General features: G+C 47.9%; 1 protein-coding gene across 3 annotated transcripts in view; it reads right to left on the reverse strand.

Moving 5' to 3' along the window:
• SHISA5 (shisa family member 5) overlaps positions 1 to 18,729 on the reverse strand; it is a 73,249-nt gene that overhangs the window by 26,373 nt on the left and 28,147 nt on the right. For 2 of the 3 annotated variants that reach the window (XM_033926556.1, XM_033926558.1), the window contains exon 3: positions 5,323 to 5,367. The exons of the other annotated variant lie outside the window; for it this stretch is intronic. In XM_033926556.1, coding sequence (XP_033782447.1) covers positions 5,323 to 5,367 — 45 coding nt within the window. The remainder of the gene's footprint in view (positions 1 to 5,322; positions 5,368 to 18,729) is intronic. 3 annotated transcript variants of the gene reach the window in all.

Raw genomic sequence — 18,729 nt, forward strand, 5'->3', positions numbered from 1 at the left:
CCGTATTCGCGGTTTCAGCACTCGCGGTTTCATCATGATTAAAGTTCCTTTACTTTTGCTGTACTGTTAAAAAAAAAAAAAAAAAAAAAAGACATTGCCTGCATACAAGCCCCTGTTCCTCAATTATCTGCTTCGTCTCCTCCTCCTGCGGTAGTTGTAAAGGACGATGAAGATGAAGACACTGACTAAATACTGTAAAGGTATTCCGGTATTGAACTTTCAGTTTTGAACATTTCTTTTTTTCCTTGTTGAGAAAGTAGTATTGAACTTTTTTTGTTTACCCTGAGATTATTACTTGTATTGTTCAATAAATATTGTTACAATATTCAATAAATACAGTACTGTATCGTTATTCCACCAACATTGTGAATATTAACAGTATTTTGTAGTAGTCTTTTCCAAAAACCGCAAACAGCTGAAAAGTTATTCGCGGTTTTTCCATATTCGCGGCTACAACCAGAACGCATCTACCGTGAATATGGAGGGAGAAGTGAACCGTGCATAATCATCAAAATAACATGTGTACTTTTACAAGGACCACACATAGGTAATTCCAGGTTGTGGTCTAGGTGGAGCAAAGGCGGAGCTCATAGTTTACATACCACATGCACAGAATAATGCAAAAATTTACACAAATCTACATAGCAGATGCAAATTTGTACATCAGGATGAGAGAATGACATGGTGAGTTCTTTTCCTGTAAGCTCTGTCCTAGTCTACAAAGGCCTCATACACTTTAAAATCATAAGTGTTTGAGGCTTGTGCGGTTAAGGCAGAGCTTACAGGAATGGTGGGACAGGAACAGGGACGATGACAAAACTCGTGGGGACGGGACGGGGAAATTGAGTTCCTGCGGGGACAAATTTGGCCCCGTTGTCATTCTCTAATCAGGATCTGCATGCTACTGAGGCCCATATAAATAACACAGGCACCTTTTAGAATTTTTCTCTTTGAAACAGGCAGAGGAAATGCTCAGTATCCCCTAGACGCTGGTATCGGCGACAAGTTGTTGGAACTTGCTGTCTTGTATAATAACATACACTGAACTGGAAAATCCCTAAGAGCAGCAGCCCACACACCCACACACTTACCTCATTTTAAATGTTATTAGAAGTTGCTGTTTCAAGCTAAATCTTTAATCTTGGGCCTGAAGAGTTGTTTCAGGAAGCAGTTCCTCAGCTCAGGGCCAGAATGCCTTCAGTGAGCCGAGAGGGCGGCTCTGCTTGTAGTGACATCAGCAACAGATTACCATAGAGCTGCACCCACTCCCCTTTACAAAAAAAACACTTGCCTGCATCCCAGCTTACACCGAGCTAAATGCAGCTACTGAAAATCTGTTTACCCTGGACATCCGGCTCCTCCTATACCTTCAGTAACGCTTTCAATAACCCTGTGAAAAATCCGACAAAGCAGGAATGACAAGCCCATCTCTGCATGTAACAGATAAAGAATGGAGAGAGATGGCAAGCCTCCACTTACCATCACGTTATGCCACACCCTTAAGAATAGTCTGGCTTTGCAGTCTCTCTCTGGACCCTTCCTCTCTGCTAAGAATAAATAAAATTTAGCAAGCAAATGTGGAGGATACTTTTTTTTTTTTTTACTGGGCTAGCTTCAGATAGCTGTGCGATCTTTATTGGGAGAATGCCAAATCAGCAAGGGGCGATGGTGCCCAACTGCACAAGCAAATTATAGATTGCATAACGACGGTGTTGTGGCTGTTTACAAAGTTGTGGAGTAAGTAGAAATATAGGGTAGATGGAAGGAGTGGTGTGTTTGAAGAGCAGTGAGAAAACATAAAGACAAAGCAATATGTTTTACAAGCAGCAGTTCCCGACTGAATCTTCAGGGCTACAACAGGTATTCAGAACATACATCCATAATAATAAAAGGCTAAGCGCGCATGCGCTTTTCAAAGATCGTGATTCCTGGTGGCGTGAGGTGTGCTTCTGTGTCATACCTCACGGCACTTGCGCTAGCTGGAGGCGCGTGTTCCAGAGACTCCTCCCTCCCGCTGCCGCTGCTCTTCAAAGTGGCCTGCTGAGGTTCGCCAGCCGCTGTAGCGAACCTCGCAGGCCGCTCTCCACCTTCCCGATGCAGATAAAAAAGGAAATCCAGGTAGGACGGAGGCTGCGATCAGCAGCGACTGCTGCTACTCCTCCAGCCACCTAGCTCCTCTCCGCCGGCCCCGGACGGCAGCCCCCTCCACCCCGTCCTGATCACGAGGGAGACCGTGCAAGGGGAAGGGGAAAGGGAGGAAGCGTCTCTAGCACCCGTTAATGTAACGGGCTTAAAGAGCTAGTAATAGAATATTAGTCTGGTTTCTTTCCCTATATGTGGGCTTAAGATAAGGGAAATCTTGCATAGCTTGGTTACTCAATAAATAATCAAGCAATGCCAAATTATTCAGATCCAGAAGGGAGATTTCAACCCAGTCTTGGATTTCTAACATCCAAATCCTGATGCATTATGGCATCTGTAACTCAGTACTTCATATAGCACACTTCTTCCAGATATAGGTTTACCGATCGGTTTGCAACCCGATTTCCCTCCGACCCGATTCACTAACCTGTGTCCTGATCATCCTCCGATCTGCGCATGCAATTGAGGGAGAACGGCATTCAAATGATGGCAGGCAGCAACACCAACTGGGCTGACCGATCACAAAGAAGCAACTGCTGAGGACCAGTCACTCAGGTCCTATCCGACTGTCCTGTCTTCTGCCGCCCTGCTCGCTGCCTCGAACTCCTGCTTTCAGCCCCAACTCTCCCGCCTGCCCCAAACTGCTGCAATCCCAACTCTCCCACCTGCTCCGACCTCCCGCAGCCCCGACTCTCCCGCCTGCCCCGCAGTGCAAGCATGGGGTTTTAACCCGCGGGCTTAAAGCGAGTTAAAACCACGGGCTCGCTAAACAGTTTAAAAAAATAAAATTCTCTGCTGGGTTCGGAGGGTCAGCACATGTGCAGACCATCTACAGATGGTCTGCACATGCGTTGGGATCGCTATAAAGCGATCCGGGCAGGCGGTTGGGGGCGTGATTCTGATCGCCCTCATTTGCATGAGGGCGATTCGTGAATCAGTTCCCTGGACACGGATTGGATCAGATCCCCCACGGATCGGATCCGTGCCCTTAGCGAATCTAGCCCTATGTGGGAATTGCAGCAAATTCATAAAGATCTGGTTGCGGATATCGAAATGGGAAAGAAAGGGGGGAGGTGTGTTGCTGGGTGATTTTAACCTGCCGGATGCGGACTGGGAAATTCTGTCTGTAGAACTAGAAAAAAGTAGAAAGATCATGGATACCTTTCAAGGGGCTCAGCTTGGTGTTCCCCTAGAGCAGGGGTAGGGAACTCTGGTCCTCGAGAGCCGTATTCCAGTCAGGTTTTCAGGATTTCCCCAATGAATATGCATTGAAAGCAGTGAATGCAATTAGATCTCATGCATATTTATTGGGGAAATCCTGAAAACCCAACTGGAATACGGCTCTTGAGGACCGGAGTTCCCTATCCCTGCCCTAGAGCAAATAGAAATTTAGAGGGGGGGCAGACAAGCAACCAGCGATTTCAGGGCAGCCAAGCAACCATGGATTTCAGGATACCGTAAGAACAATAAATGGAAAAAATTTTGGGTGATGACATTTTGCAGGGTGCAGAGACAGTGGCCGAAAAATCGCGAATAATTGAAACCGCAGATACGGAAACTGCGAATATGGAGGGAGAAGTGTATAGCAGCACTAGAAAAGGTTCAAGGAAGCGCGACCAAGATGATAAATAAAATGGAATTCCTCTCAAATGAGGAAAGACTAAAAAGGTTAGGGCTCTTCAGCTCAGAAAAGAGACGGCTGAGGGGAGATATAATTGAAGTCTACAGAATCCTGAGTGGAGCAGAACGGGGGTACAAGTGGATCGATTTTTTACGGCATCAAGATTTACAAAGACTAGGGGACACCCAAAGTTATAGAGTAATACTTTTAAAACCAATAGGAGGAAATATTTTTTTTCACTCGGAGAATAGTTAAGCTATGGAATGCGTTGCCAGAGGATGTGGTAAGAGAGATAGCGTAGCTGATTTTAAGAAAGGTTTGAACAAGTTCCTGGAGGAAAAGTCCATAGTCTACTGTTGGGAGAATCCACTGCTTGCCCTGGATCAGTGGCATAGAATACTGCTACTGTTTGGGGTGGGTTTATATAGAGAAAAATGGGTGACACAATGTTTACAGAGACTTCTATATACCAAAACTTTAAAGATTCTCAGAGGTGCTAAAAAATAGCTACTACTTTTATACTATTTCACATATATTTTAACAGAATTTATCAAAAGATCATTTTCTATCAATTGAGTGAAGTTTCCATCTGCGAGTTCTATATGGATTTCTTACTCGGGGTTGGAGGTGAGCATATCATAACATATTAGATGAATCAGATCATAGGACCTCCTATGATTTACATATCATTCCGGGTCCTCATCCTCATTATGCTCTAATCCTCCTTCCCACCATCTAAATTGATTATCCACTAGTGCAAAAAATAAAAATATAAAAACCTTTTTCTTGTGCGTTATATATGCAAAACCCTTTTTTAAATTAATTTCAGTCTATTGAATATCCCTGAAAGAAGGCAACACTTATCTTAGGTGGAGCCAGCAACCACCAACGCTGGAATATCTAGTATAAACTCCCAACGCCTGTTGGTAAAGGCGTTTCAATCCTGCACAGATCTTCCTCGGAGAATATGTGAAAGGTGGCTGCCTCTTCTTCCAGATTGATCCGATTGAACTGTTTGGGTTTTTGCCAGGTAATTGCGACTTGGATTGGCCTCTATGAGGATGGAATACTGAGCTAGATGGAATACTGGTCTGACCTAGTAAGGCTATTCTTATGCAACTCACTAGGGAAGATTTAGCAGAATGGACTAGGGTTACCAGATTTCGTAAAGCTAAAACCTAGAGATGAGGTCCTGCCCCTGGCCCCACCTCTTTCCACCCACATCACGCCCCCCCCCCCAACCTCTTCTCCTCGAGCTTGCAGTAACGTCAGGAGGGCCTCCGAGCATGCTCAGATGTGATGCAATGACGTCACATGCATGTTTGTGACATCATCGTATCACCAGACGAACTGCCACTTTTTAAAAAGCCCAGTCAAGTCTTCTAAAAAGAGGACATGTCTGGGTATATCCGGACGTCTGGTAACCCTAAAATTGACGACCAGCTGCAGTGTTTGCACATGCCACCACCCAGGGCCTACAAAAGCAGCTCAGGTAAATCACAGAACAAATCAAACTCAAGTTTTTAAAACAGTAACTGAACAAAACAAGGAACACTTACGGAAAGTGAGTATCCCTTTCAGAAAATGGATTCCCAAAGTTAAACCTAGAAAGAAAAATAATAAAGCTTGGAGACAGGAGCTTGAAACTCGGAGCCCTCTTCTTTTAATCAAATGGACCTCTATACCACTTATTTATCTACTAAAGCAGAGGAAAAAGTCTTCCCTGTCCCTGCAGGAACTCAATTTCCCCATCCCGTCCCCACAAGTTTTCTTGCTGTCCCTGTCCCATTCCTGTAATCTCTGCTTTAACCGTACATACCTTGAATACTTATGATTTTAAAGTGTTTGAGGCTTGTGCAGATGTGGACAAATCTTGCAGGAATGGGACAGGAGAAGAAAGAACTCTCCGGGAGGGGAGGAAATGGAAAAATGAGTTCCCGTGGGGATGGGGAAAAATTTGTCCCAGTGATTCTCTAGTTCCCATCACAAGGTACGGGTACACATACCATTGTCAGGAGGTATGCAGCACGGGCACTGGATGCCTTCTTCTGCTATCGCATATCTTTTCTTCCATCCCCAGCCCTCCCTCCCCCCGACTAGCAACAGCAGCTCACTGTGTGCTTTTAACTTCCTCACACAGCTACCACTAGCATTCGTTTAGCCGGCAAATTCTATCAGGCAGCCTTGGGGCCTTTGCTAGGCTGGCCCACTACGACAAAAGAGGAAGTTTCATCTTCAGAGGTGGGACAACCTAGCAAAGGCCCCAAGGCTACCTAATGGGATCACAGCTGAACTAATAATAATAAGAATAAGAATAACTTTATTTTTTCTATACCGCCATAATCTTGCGACTTCTAGGCGGTTCACGGTGAAGAATAGCTGTACAATCAGCGATTACAACATACAAATGGAGAAGAGGTCACAGAGCGGCCTGTGATTACATGGTGCAGATTAGTAAGAAGAAAGATATACATAGGTTATAATATAGTTTTAACATGTTACAATAGAAATGTTGTAAAACCAGCGAATAGCAGAATACAAATGGAGAAGAAGCCGTTGAGCAGTCAGAGAATACGAAGTAGAAAGTACCGTGAGAGGGAAAAAGTGGATTCAATCTGATGAGCAGTAACTTTATAAAAGGGGGGAGGAAGACTGGCTATGAAATAAATTTGTTGAACAGGGTGGTCTTTAATTCTTTCCGAATTACCGCTGGCGGCAGCTGTGTGGGGAAGGTAAAGCACACAGTGAGCTGCTGCTGCTGCTAGTGGGAGGAGAGGACATGGGGAAGGGAGAGGGAGAGTTGCTGCTGGACAGGGGAGGAAGGAAAGGGAAAAGAGAAGAGGTACTGCTAGACATGGGGAAGGAAGAGGGAGAGATGATGCTGGACTGGGGAGAAGGGGAAGGGAGAAGAAATATTCCTGGACATGGGGAAAGAAGAGGGAGAGATGATGCTGGACTGGGGAGAAGGGAAAGAGAAGGGAGAAAAGGTACTTCTCAACACAGGGAAGGGAGCGTGAGAGGTGTTGCTAGACTGGGGAGGAGGGAAATGGAAGGGAGAAAAGGTGCTGCTGGATCTGGCAGAAGGGGAAGGAAAGGTACGAGAAAGGTGCTGCTGGACTAGAAGAAGGGGAGGGAAGGGAGAGGTACTGTATGGGGAGAGAGCATATTAGTTGTATGGGGAGAGAGCATATTAGTTGTGAGTGGGGTTGGGCAGAGGAACGGAAGGAAGGAAAATTGTTGCAGGAAGGGTGAGTAATGAGAGAGGGAAAAATGGAACATAAGAATTGCCACTGCTGGGTCAGACCAGTGGTCCATTGTGCTCAGCAGTCCGCTCACGCGGCGGCCCTTAGGTCAAAGACCAGCACCCTGAGACTAGACCTACCTGCGTACGTTACGGTTCAGCAAGAACTTGTCTAACTTTGACTTGAATCCCTGGAGGGCGTTTTCCCCTATGACAGACTCCAGAAGAGCGTTCCAGTTTTCTACCACTCTCTGGGTGAAGAACTTCCTTACGTTCGTACGGAATCTATCCCCTTTCAACTTTAGAGAGTGCTCTCTCGTTCTCCCTACCTTGGAGAGGGTGAACAACCTGTCCTTATCTACTAAGTCTATTCCCTTCAGTACCTTAAATGTTTCGATCATGTCCCCTCTCAATCTCCTCTGTTCGAGGGAGAAAAGGCCCAGTTTCTCTAATCTTTCACTGTATGGCAACTCCTCCAGCCCCTTAACCATTTCAGTTGCTCTTCTCTGGACCCTTTCGAGTAATACCATGTCCTTCATATACGGCGACCAGTGCTGGACGCAGTACTCCAGGTGAGGGCGCACCATGAGAGGGTACAGCGGCATGATAACCTTCTCTGATCTGTTCGTGATCCCCTTTTTTATCATTCCTAGCATTCTGTTTACCCTTTTCGCCACCGCCGCATATTGTGTGGACGGCTTCATCGACTTGTCGATCATAACTCCCCAGGTCTCTTTCCTGGGAGGTCTCTCCAAGTACCGCCCTGGACATCCTGTATTCGTGCATGAGATTTTTGTTACCTACATGCATCACTTTACACTTAACCATGTTGAACCTCATCTGCCATGTTGATGCCCATTCCTTGATCATGGACAGAATAATGGGGATGGAGAAATGGTGCATAGGAGAGAGCATGTTAGTTGTGAGTGGGGTTGGGGAGAGATAGACTGGGGGGTGGGAAGGAGAATGTCATACTCGAGAGAAGGGACAAGGAGAAAGAGATAGTGTGTAGGAAGCAGAAAGTGTTGGCCTCATGGAGAGAGAGAGGGAGGGTAGAAATGAGGGAAGGAGAAATGTCATACTCAGAGGAAGGGCGAGAGGGCAGAGAGTGAAAAGTTGGACTGATGGAGGGAGAGAGAGAAAAATGTTTGTTGGGGGAAGGAATGAGGACCAGAGAAGAGGAAGCATGCATAAGGCAGAGAGAAAGATGTTGGACTGGCGGAGGAAAAGGATGGAGAAATATTGGACTGGGAGTGGGGACCATAGAGGAAAGGAGGGGAGATGTTGGACTGCAGGGGTTAGAAAGGAAGGCGAGAGAGAAAAATCTTACACTGGGGGGGGGGGGGGGGAGGAGAGAGATGACAGACCAGGGAATGGAAGGGAGAGAGAGATGCTAGTCCCTCCTTAAGGGCCGCAATCCACTCGGGTTTTCAGGATTTCCCCAATGAATATGCATTGAGAACAGTGCATGCACATAGATCTCATGCATATTCATTGGGGAAATCCTGAAAATCAGACTGGATTGCGACCTTCAAGGAGAGACTTTGAGACGCCTGTGCTAGACTCTGGGAAGGAAAGGAGAGATATATCAGACTATGGGAAGAGGGGAAAGGAAGGAGAGAGCTGTCAGACCACGGGGAGGGAGGGAAGGAAGGAGAGAGATGTCAGACCATAGAAAAGAAGAGGGAAAGAGAGAAACCCCAGACCATGGGAGAGGAGAGAGATAGGAAGGGAAGACAAGACACAGAAAAGTAGATTTTGAGAAGAAAGCAGAAAAATGGAAGAAAGTTGAATGTTAAAAAGTTAATGCCAAAAATGGATGCAGATCCAATCAACTAACAACAGGGTAATACAATTTGAACAGGAGATAAGTAAAGTACTTAAGAGTCCAAACTATAAAACTTACTCCATGGATGCAGGGCAGAAAGTGAAGGAGAGAAAAACAGTCAATGGATAAGAAGGCCATGGAAACACAGTTAAGAGAACAGACATACCAATTGGAATACAGACACAATGCACTTGATTTAATAATAATAATAATTTATTTCTTATATACCGCTATACCGTGAAGTTCGAAGCGGTTTACAATAAAGATACATTTGACAGTACATGGGATAAAAACGGTTTACAATAAAGATACGTTTAGTCAGTACATGGGATGCAATGGTAGATTTAAAGGGAATTATACTGGTATTTTGACCCCTCAGAAAAAAAATAAGATATCCACTGAAAATAAGCGTCGTTTGGAACAAAAATTAATATAAGACCCGGTCTTATTTTCAGGGAAAAATTGTATCATCACAAAAAGCACAGTTACTTACCGTAACAGTTGTTATCCAGGGACAGCAGGCAGATATTCTCAACAGGTGGGTGATGTCATCAACGGAGCCCCGCAGCGACAGCCTCGCAAGCAGACTTGCTTGAAGATCTTTTAAGAGCTTACGAGTGCTGCACTGCGCATGCACGAGTGCCTTCCCGCCCAAGTGAGGGCGCGAGTCTCCTGTGAGGTACCTCAGTTCAGATAGCTAGCTAAAAAGCCAAGCAGGAGAGGAGGGTGGGTTGTGAGAATATCTGCCTGCTGTCCCTGGATAACAACTGTCACGGTAAGTAACTGTGCTTTATCCCAGGACAAGCAGGCAGCATATTCTTAATAGTGGGTGACCTCCAAGCTAAGCATAGTGGGATGGAGGGAGAGTTGGCAAGTTATGAGAAAAGATTTTGTAAAACAGACTGGCCAAAATGGCCATCCCTTCTGGAGAAAGTATCCAGACAGTAATGAGAGGTGAATGTATGAACCGAGGACCAAGTGGCAGCCTTGCAGATTTCCTCAATTGGAGTTGATCTGAGGAAAGCTACAGACGCTGCCATTGCTCGAATTCTGTGGCCTGTGACTCGACCCTGCAGAGGGAGACCAGCCTGAGCATAGCAGAAAGAGATGCAAGCAGCCATCGAGTTGGATATGGTTTGCTTCGAGACAGGATGCCCCAACTTATTTGAATCGAAGGAGATGAAAAGTTGTGGGGCTATTCTGAATTGCAAGTAGAAAGCCTAGGCACGCTTACAGTCCAAAATATGGAGTGCCACTTTTCCAGGGTGGGAATGAGGCTTGGAAAAAATACTGGAAGAACAATAGATTGATTGATGTGAAATTCTGAAACAACTTTAGGTAAGAATTTAGGATGAGTGCAGAGGACCACTTTGTCATGGTGGAAAACTGTGAAAGCTTGTAACTCACTGACTCTTCGAGCAGACGTGAGGGCAATCAGATCCCTTACAAAGTACGGTGCGATACCTGGATTCCAGCTTGGATGGAATGGCTGTAATGGAAAGCACAGTTACTTACCGTAACAGGTGTTATCCAGGGACAGCAGGCAGATATTCTTGACTGATGGGTGACGGCACCGACGGAGCCCCGGTACGGACAATTTTAGAGTGATTGCACTCTAAGAACTTTAGAAAGTTCTAGCTAGGCCGCACCGCGCGTGCGCGAGTGCCTTCCCGCCCGACAGAGGCGCGCGGTCCCCAGTTAGGATAAGCCAGCTAAGAAGCCAACCCGGGGAGGTGGGAGGGACGCAAGAATATCTGCCTGCTGTCCCTGGATAACACCTGTTACGGTAAGTAACTGTGCTTTATCCCAGGACAAGCAGGCAGCATATTCTTGACTGATGGGTGACCTCCAAGCTAACAAAAAGAGGGATGGAGGGAAGGTTGGCCATTAGGAGAATAAATTTTGTAAAACAGATTGGCCGAAGTGTCCATCCCGCCTGGAGAATGCATCCAGACAATAGTGAGATGTGAAAGTATGAACTGAGGACCAAGTAGCAGCCTTGCAGATTTCCTCAATAGGAGTGGAACGGAGGAAAGCTACAGATGCTGCCATAGCTCTAATTTTGTGGCCCGTGACAGAACCCTCCAGTGTCAGGCCCGACTGAGCATAACAAAAAGAAACGCAAGCAGCAAGCCAATTGGACAGAGTGCGTTTAGATACAGGATGACCCAACTTGTTAGGATCAAAGGACAAAAACAGTTGAGGAGATGATCTGTGAGGTTTGGTGCGATCAAGATAGTAAGCCAGAGCACGTTTACAATCCAAGGTATGCAAAGCCTGTTCACCTGGATTAGAATGAGGCTTTGGGAAAAAAACAGGTAGAACGATGGATTGATTAAGGTGAAACTCAGACACAACCTTAGGAAGGAATTTTGGATGTGTACGAAGGACAACCTTATCATGGTGAAAAACAGTGAAAGGTGGATCAGCCACCAGTGCATGGAGCTCACTGACCCTCCTGGCAGAAGTGAGAGCTATCAGAAAGACCACTTTCCAAGTGAGAAATTTAAAATGCGTTGTGGCCAGAGGCTCGAAAGGAGGCTTCATTAACGCAGAAAGAACCACATTAAGATCCCATACAACAGGAGGGGCCTTAAGAGGTGGTTTTACATTGAAAAGGCCTTTCATGAACCTTGAGACTAGGGGATGAGCTGAGAGGGGTTTACCATGGATCGGCTCATGAAAAGCTGCAATGGCACTAAGGTGGACCCTTATCGAAGAGGATTTAAGACCAGAGTCCGATAAGGACAAAAGATAGTCCAATACCAATCCCACTGCTGTAGATATGGGATCATGGTGATGTAACAGGCACCAGGAAGAAAACCGAGACCACTTCTGCTGGTAACATTGAAGAGTAGACGGTTTCCTGGAGGCATCAATAATAGAACGGACAGGCTGAGAAAGGAGAGCATGAGGTGCAGTCAGCCCGAGAGATACCAAGCTGTCAGGTGCAGAGACTGTAAGTTGGGATGAAGAAGCGTTTGCTGATTCTGTGTAAGTAGTGAAGGAAACAGAGGAAGAGGTATGGGTTCCCTGGAACTGAGTTGAAGTAGAAGGGAAAACCAATGCTGTCTGGGCCACCGTGGAGCGATGAGGATCATGGTGGCTTGTTCCCTCTTGAGCTTGAATAAGGTGCGCAGCATGAGCGGAAGAGGAGGGAATGCATAAAGGAAGAGATTGGTCCAATCCAGAAGAAATGCATCGGGTTCCAGACGGTGAGGAGAGTAAAGTCTGGAGCAAAACAGGGGCAGTTGATGGTTGTGGGGAGCTGCAAAAAGATCCACCTGAGGAGTGCCCCATTGAGAGAAAATGAACTGAAGAGTCGAGGGGTCGAGAGTCCATTCGTGAGGTTGAAGAATTCTGCTGAGATTGTCTGCTAAGCAATTCTGCTCCCCTTGGATGTAGACTGCTTTCAGGAATAGGTGACGAGCAGTCGCCCATGTCCAAATCCTTTGAGCTTCCTGACATAAAGGACGGGATCCCGTCCCTCCTTGTTTGTTGATGTAATACATTGCAACTTGGTTGTCTGTGCAAATGAGAAGAACCTGAGGAAAGAGGAGATGTTGAAAAGCTTTGAGGGCGTAAAATATCGCTCTGAGTTCCAGGAAATTGATGTGGTGCTTCTTTTCCTGGGTGGTCCAAAACCCCTGAGTTTGGAACTCGTTCAAGTGAGCTCCCCATGCATAGGGGGAGGAATCTGTGGTGATGACTAGTTGATGAGGAGGTAGATGGAACAGTAGACCTCTGGATAGATTTGATGAGTTCAACCACCAAAGAAGCGACTGTCGAAGAGACGAGGTCACAGATATGTGTTGTGAACAAGGATCCGTCGCTTGTGACCACTGAGTCGCTAGGGTCCATTGAGGAGTACGCAGGTGGAGACGTGCAAAGGGGGTGACATGCACTGTGGATGCCATGTGCCCCAAAAGTACCATCATTTGATTTGCTGAAATGGAAGTTTTCTGGAATACCTGCTGACAGAGATGAAGGATGGTGTGAAGGCGGTTTGGAGGAAGAAACGCCCTCATCTGAACAGTATCCAGAATGGCTCCAATGAATTGAAGTCGCTGAGTTGGAATGAGGTGTGACTTGGGTAGATTGATCTCGAACCCCAACAGTCGAAGGAAGGAAATTGTCTGATTGGTGGCTATGTGAACGGACTGAGGAGAAAGAGCCTTGATGAGCCAGTCGTCCAGATAAGGGAAGACTTGAAAATTGTGGGAGCGGAGATAAGCTGCGACCACAATCAGACATTTGGTGAATACCCTGGGAGAGGAGGCTAAGCCGAAGGGTAGCACCTTGTATTGGTAATGATGTTGGTTGACAAGAAAGCGAAGGTATTGTCTGGACATCAGATGAATTGGAATGTGAGTATACGCCTCCTTTAGATCGAGGGAACATAGCCAGTCTTCCTGAGAGAGAAGAGGGTATAGGGTGGCAAGAGATAACATCTTGAACTTCTCCTTGACCAGACATTTGTTGAGATCTCTGAGATCTAATATTGGTCTGAGATCTCCGGTTTTTTTTGGGTACAAGAAAGTACCGGGAATAAAATCCCAGGCCTTGCTGGTCTAGAGGAACTGGTTCGATGGCATTGAGAAGGAGGAGGGATTGAACCTCCTGACCGAGAAGGAGGGACTGAGCCTTGTTGGAAGCAGACTCTTTTGGTAGACTTAACGGTGGAGGAGTCTGAAAGTTCAGGGCATATCCGTGAGCGATGATAGCAAGTACCCACTGGTCGGAGGTAATTGCTTCCCATCGAGACAGAAAAACCTGGAGTCGACCTGAGTTTGAAGGCATGAGGGAGGAAGACTGGCAATGTTCTCGAGAAGAGAGTCAAAAGGGCTGTGTAGACTTAGGTTGAACAGCCGGTTTTACAGCAGGCTGTTGTTGTTGACGAGCCTGTTGCTGCTGTTGACGCTGCCTGCGAGGTTGAGGAGGATGAGTCTGAGCTGGGCGAGCAGAAAACCTTCTTTGATAAGAAGGTTGTTGCCTGAATGGACGAGGAGGAGGAGGTTTCTTCTTGTTTTTCAACAAGGTGTCCCACCTAGTCTCATGCGCGGAGAGCTTTTGTGTGGCGGTATCCATGGACTCCCCAAACAGCTCATCCCCAAGACAAGGCGCATTGGCCAGTCGGTCTTGATGGTTTACATCCAGTTCTGAGACCCGTAGCCATGCCAACCTTCTCATTGCTACAGAAATAGCAGTGGCCCGTGACGTCAGTTCAAAAGTATCATAAATGGAACGGACCATAAACTTCCTTAGTTGCAAAAGACTAGAAGTACATTGCTGAAAAGCAGGAAGTTTACGGTCCGGAATGTACTTTTGAAAAGAGGTCACCTGTTGAATGAGATGCTTCAGGTAAAACGAGAAGTGGAATGCGTAATTACCTGAACGGTTGGCCAGCATGGCGTTTTGGTAAAGGCGCTTTCCAAATTTATCCATGGCCTTTCCTTCTCTGCCAGGAGGAACAGAGGCGTAAACACTGGCACCTACAGACTTCTTCAGGGTTGATTCCACCAACAAGGATTCATGGGGAAGTTGTTGCTTGTCGAATCCTGGAATTGGAATGACTTTATAAAGAGATTCCAATTTTCTTGGGGCTCCCGGGATGGTTAAGGGAGTTTCCAAGTTCTTATAGAAAGTTTCCCTCAAGATATCATGGAGGGGCAACTTTAAGAACTCCTTAGGAGGATGATCAAAGTCCAAGGCATCTAAGAATGCCTTGGACTTTTTAGAATCAGACTCCAAAGGAATTGAAAGGGTGTCTGACATTTCCCTTAAAAATTTGGTAAAGGAGGAGTGCTCTGGCTTAGTAGCAGGGTCTTGCACAGATAGATCCTCCTCTTCAGATGAATAATCTTCCTCGGTACCAAGGTGATCATCCGAGTCATCCCACAAGTCAGGGTCCCGTACCGATTGGAGACGGCCCTGAGAAAGTGGAGTCGAGGTGCCAACATGTTTAGTCTTGCGTACCGATTTCCCCGAACGGTTGGAGACGGTACCAGGGGAGTGTAGAACGGTACGGGGCTCAGAGAACGGTACCGGTTCAGAAGTGTCCGGAGCAGAACGTCGTTTCGGCTCCGCTGATAGAATAGGCATGGACATGGATTTGTGCGGTGCCGACAAAGTCGATGTCAATAAAAGGGGTTGATCGACGGTCGGCACCGAAGGCTCACTGGGTACCGACACTGGAGGATTCGGTGTCAACAGAGCCGGGAGCAATTGTTGTAGTTGCTGTTTAAGCTGGACCTGGAGGATAGAGGCAATGCGCTCATCCAACGTAGGTCCCGATTGCACCGGTACCGGTCTTTTCTTGCTCGGTACCTTCGGTGCCGCTCGACGCTCGGGTGAAGTCGATGCCGATGACGAGGCAGTGACTTCAATGGGAGCGGAGCGTTTACGGGGCCGGCGCTCAGTCTGCAGGACTTGGCTCACTGCATGCTCGACTGGTGGCCCTAGGACAGTAGGGGAAGGCTTCTTAGCCGGCTTACCTACAGGGATCGACGTCGGCGATGTATCTGTCGGTGCCGAGACAGTCGGTGTCGATTTGGAGGAAGTTGCCGATGTCGATACTGGTGCAACTTCCATGTCGGTGCCGAACAGAATTCGTTGTTGAATTTGTCGGTTTTTTAAAGTTCTTTTTTGTAAAGAACTACAGCGGGTGCAGGTGTCAGCCCTATGGTCCGGACCCAGACACTGAAGGCACCACTTGTGCGGGTCGGAGAGAGATATAGGGCGCGCACACCGCTGACACTTTTTGAAACCCGGTGACGGGGGCATGAAGGGAAAAACCGCTGTAGCAAAATCGAAGCCGGAGGCTTCGATGGTGCCAACAGGCCCCGCCGGGGTAGTCAATAAAAAGTGAAAAAAATAAAACAATTTTTTTTTTTTTTTTTTTACAAACGGTAAAAGAACAAGAAAGAAATAAAATGAAGAGAAAATACGCGCGAGCGGGAAGGCAAGTGAACAGTTTAGGAAAAAACTTCCAACAGCCGTTGGAAACACGCGTCTTCTTAGCTCCGCGGAATTAAGAAAACTGGGGACCGCGCGCCTCTGTCGGGCGGGAAGGCACTCGCGCACGCGCGGTGCGGCCTAGCTAGAACTTTCTAAAGTTCTTAGAGTGCAATCACTCTAAAATTGTCCGTACCGGGGCTCCGTCGGTGCCGTCACCCATCAGTCAAGAATATGCTGCCTGCTTGTCCTGGGATAATAAGGAGTTTCCATATTCCTGAAGAAAGTTTGCTTTAACACTGGAGTCATAGGAAGCCTCAAGGTCTCCTTGGGTGGATGAGGTGACTCCGTGTCAGCCAAGTACTCAGGAGTGTATTTGGAGTCAGAATGGAGATCCAGCTGAAGAGCTTTCCCCATGTCAAAGACAAACCTCGCAAAAGAGGCAGACTTCTAGGTAGAAGGACCCTCAGGAGGAGTGTGAGACTTAGGAGCCACCGAATAGGAAGGAGAAGCCTCTCTGGAATATTGAGAAGGCGGCTCAGAATCCAGCCGCCCAGTGACTGAATAAAGCTCCACTACCTGTGACAGGAGGAGTCAGAGAGTGCTTGCGCTTAAGAAGCTTCGATGGTGAAGTCCCCGAGGTTCGAGGAACAGAGTGGGTCGAGACAGGAGAAGGCGGTCTCAATGGAGGAGTCTGATCTTGATGGACTTCGAGGGGAAGCAGCCGGTGTAAGAGCTTTGCGAGATTTATGTTTAGATTTTGAAGAAGTCTTGACAGCCTTTGATAAATGAGGCATAGAAGACTCAGTATCCGTAGGAGAGGTCTTCCACTTGAGAAAAGACTCCTGACTGTGCTTGGAAGCAAGATGACTCGAGGCGAAGAGTCACTGGATGATAAGCGACAAGACTTACGAGACTTGCCTCGAGATGCTTCAACTAGAGAGTTGTGCGGGGACTGAAATCCCACCCGTCCCCACCCGTCCCCGCCAAAGTCCCACCCGTCCCCACCCGTCCCCGTGAGGAATCCCACCCGTCCCCACCCGTCCCCGTGAGGAATCCCTCCGTCCCCACCCGTCCCCGTGAGGAATCCCCTCCGTCCCCGCAAGGAATCCCCTGCGTCCCCGCCCGTCCATGTAAACTTCAGAAATAGTTATTTCATTTAATTATGCTACTGAATTAAAGGCTCTGGTAGAAGCCCATTTACAAATAAGCAAAAAGACTTTATTAATTTGAAAATATTAATTGGGAAGAATACATACTTTGCAAATGGGTTTCTACCAGAGCCTCTAATGTTTATAAATTTTTATCAACACAACTAATATACTACTTTATCCTGAAGCAAAATAAAAAAAAAGAAATATAATTCTTTTCCTACCTTTGTTGCCTGGTTTCTGCTTTCCTCATGTTCTCATTCAATTCCTTCCATCTACTGTCTCTCTTCCTTCTGCATCTTCCATTTGCTCTGTTACTGTGCCTCTCCCTTTCTTCCCCCTTCCAAATTGGTCTGGCACCCATCTTCTTCTCTCCGCTCCCCCCATAGTCTGGCATCTGTCTTCTTCCCTGCCAGCGTCTTCTCCCTACTCTCTCTTCCCCATTTCTTTTCAGCGTCCTTCTCCCCCCCATCTTCCCCATGTCCTGTCAGCGTCCTTCTCCCCCCTCTGTCTTCCACATGTGCTTTCAGCGTCCTTCTCCCTCTCTGTCTTCCCCATGGCCTTTCAGCGTCCTTCTCCACCCCCCCCCGTCTTCCCCATGTCCTTTCAGCGTCCTTCTCCACCCCTTTGTCTTCCCCATGTGCTTTCAGCATCCTTCTCCCCCTCTGTCTTCCACAAGTGCTTTCAGAGTCCTTCCCCCCCCGCCCTTCCCATGGCCTTTCAGCGTCCTTCTCCACCCCTTTGTCTTCCCCATGTCCTTTCAGCATCCTTCTCCACCCCTTTGTCTTCCCCATGTGCTTTCAGTATCCTTCTCCCCCCTCTGTCTTCCACAAGTGCTTTCAGAGTCCTTCCCCCCCCGCCCTTCCCATGGCCTTTCAGCGTCCTTCTCCACCCCTTTGTATTCCCCATGTGCTTTCAGCGTCCTTCTCCCTCCTCTGTCTTCAAGTGCTTTCAGAGTCCTTCCCCCCCCTCCTCCCGTCTTCCCCATGGCCTTTCAGCGTCCTTCTCCCCACTCCTTCTCTACCGCCCCAGGTGCAGCACAGCCGGCCAGGTCCCCTTACTTTTGTGGCACTTCCCCGACCGACTGACAACAGCCCCGGTCCGACAAACCTCCCTGCCCTTAACTGCGAATCTAAATTACCTTATTACAGCTGCTGTAAGAAGATAATTTAGATTCGCGGCTACAGGGCAGGGAGGATTGTCGGACCGGGGCTGTTGTCGGTCGGTCGGGGAAGTGCCACAAAAGTAAGGGGACCTGGCCGGCTGTGCTGCAACCGGGGCGGGGTGTGGCGGGGCGGACCGCCCCCTCCCTTGGTAGCCACTCGAACCGCGAGGCTACTCTCCTCCTTACCTGCACTGCCTGCAGCACAGAGCCAAACGGAAGTCTTCCCGACGTCAGCGCTGACGTCGGGAAGACTTCCGTTCGGCTCTGTGCTGCAAGCAGAGAAGGTAAGGAGAAGAGCCGCGCGACTGAGTACATCCAGCCCCGCAGGAACCCCGCGACCCTCGGAGGCGTCCCCACGGGATCCCCGCAACCCTAGGGGGCGTCCCCACGGGATCCCCGCGACCCTAGGGGCGTCCCCACGGGATTCCCGCGACCCAAAGGGGGAACCCGCGGGATGCCCACGGGTCCCGCGGGATTCCCATTGTCCCCGTTCCCATGCAGCTCTCTAGCTTCAACAGGGGGCTCAGACTGCAGCTCAGGCTGGCTCGTAGGAAGCAGGGTCGAGGCCGGGAGGAGCTGAGCCATGACTGAGGAAATCTGAGTGGTCAGAAAGGCTTTTAACATGTC

The sequence above is a fragment of the Geotrypetes seraphini genome, chromosome 17 (genome assembly GCF_902459505.1).
Source record: "Geotrypetes seraphini chromosome 17, aGeoSer1.1, whole genome shotgun sequence".
NCBI lineage: Eukaryota > Metazoa > Chordata > Amphibia > Gymnophiona > Dermophiidae > Geotrypetes > Geotrypetes seraphini.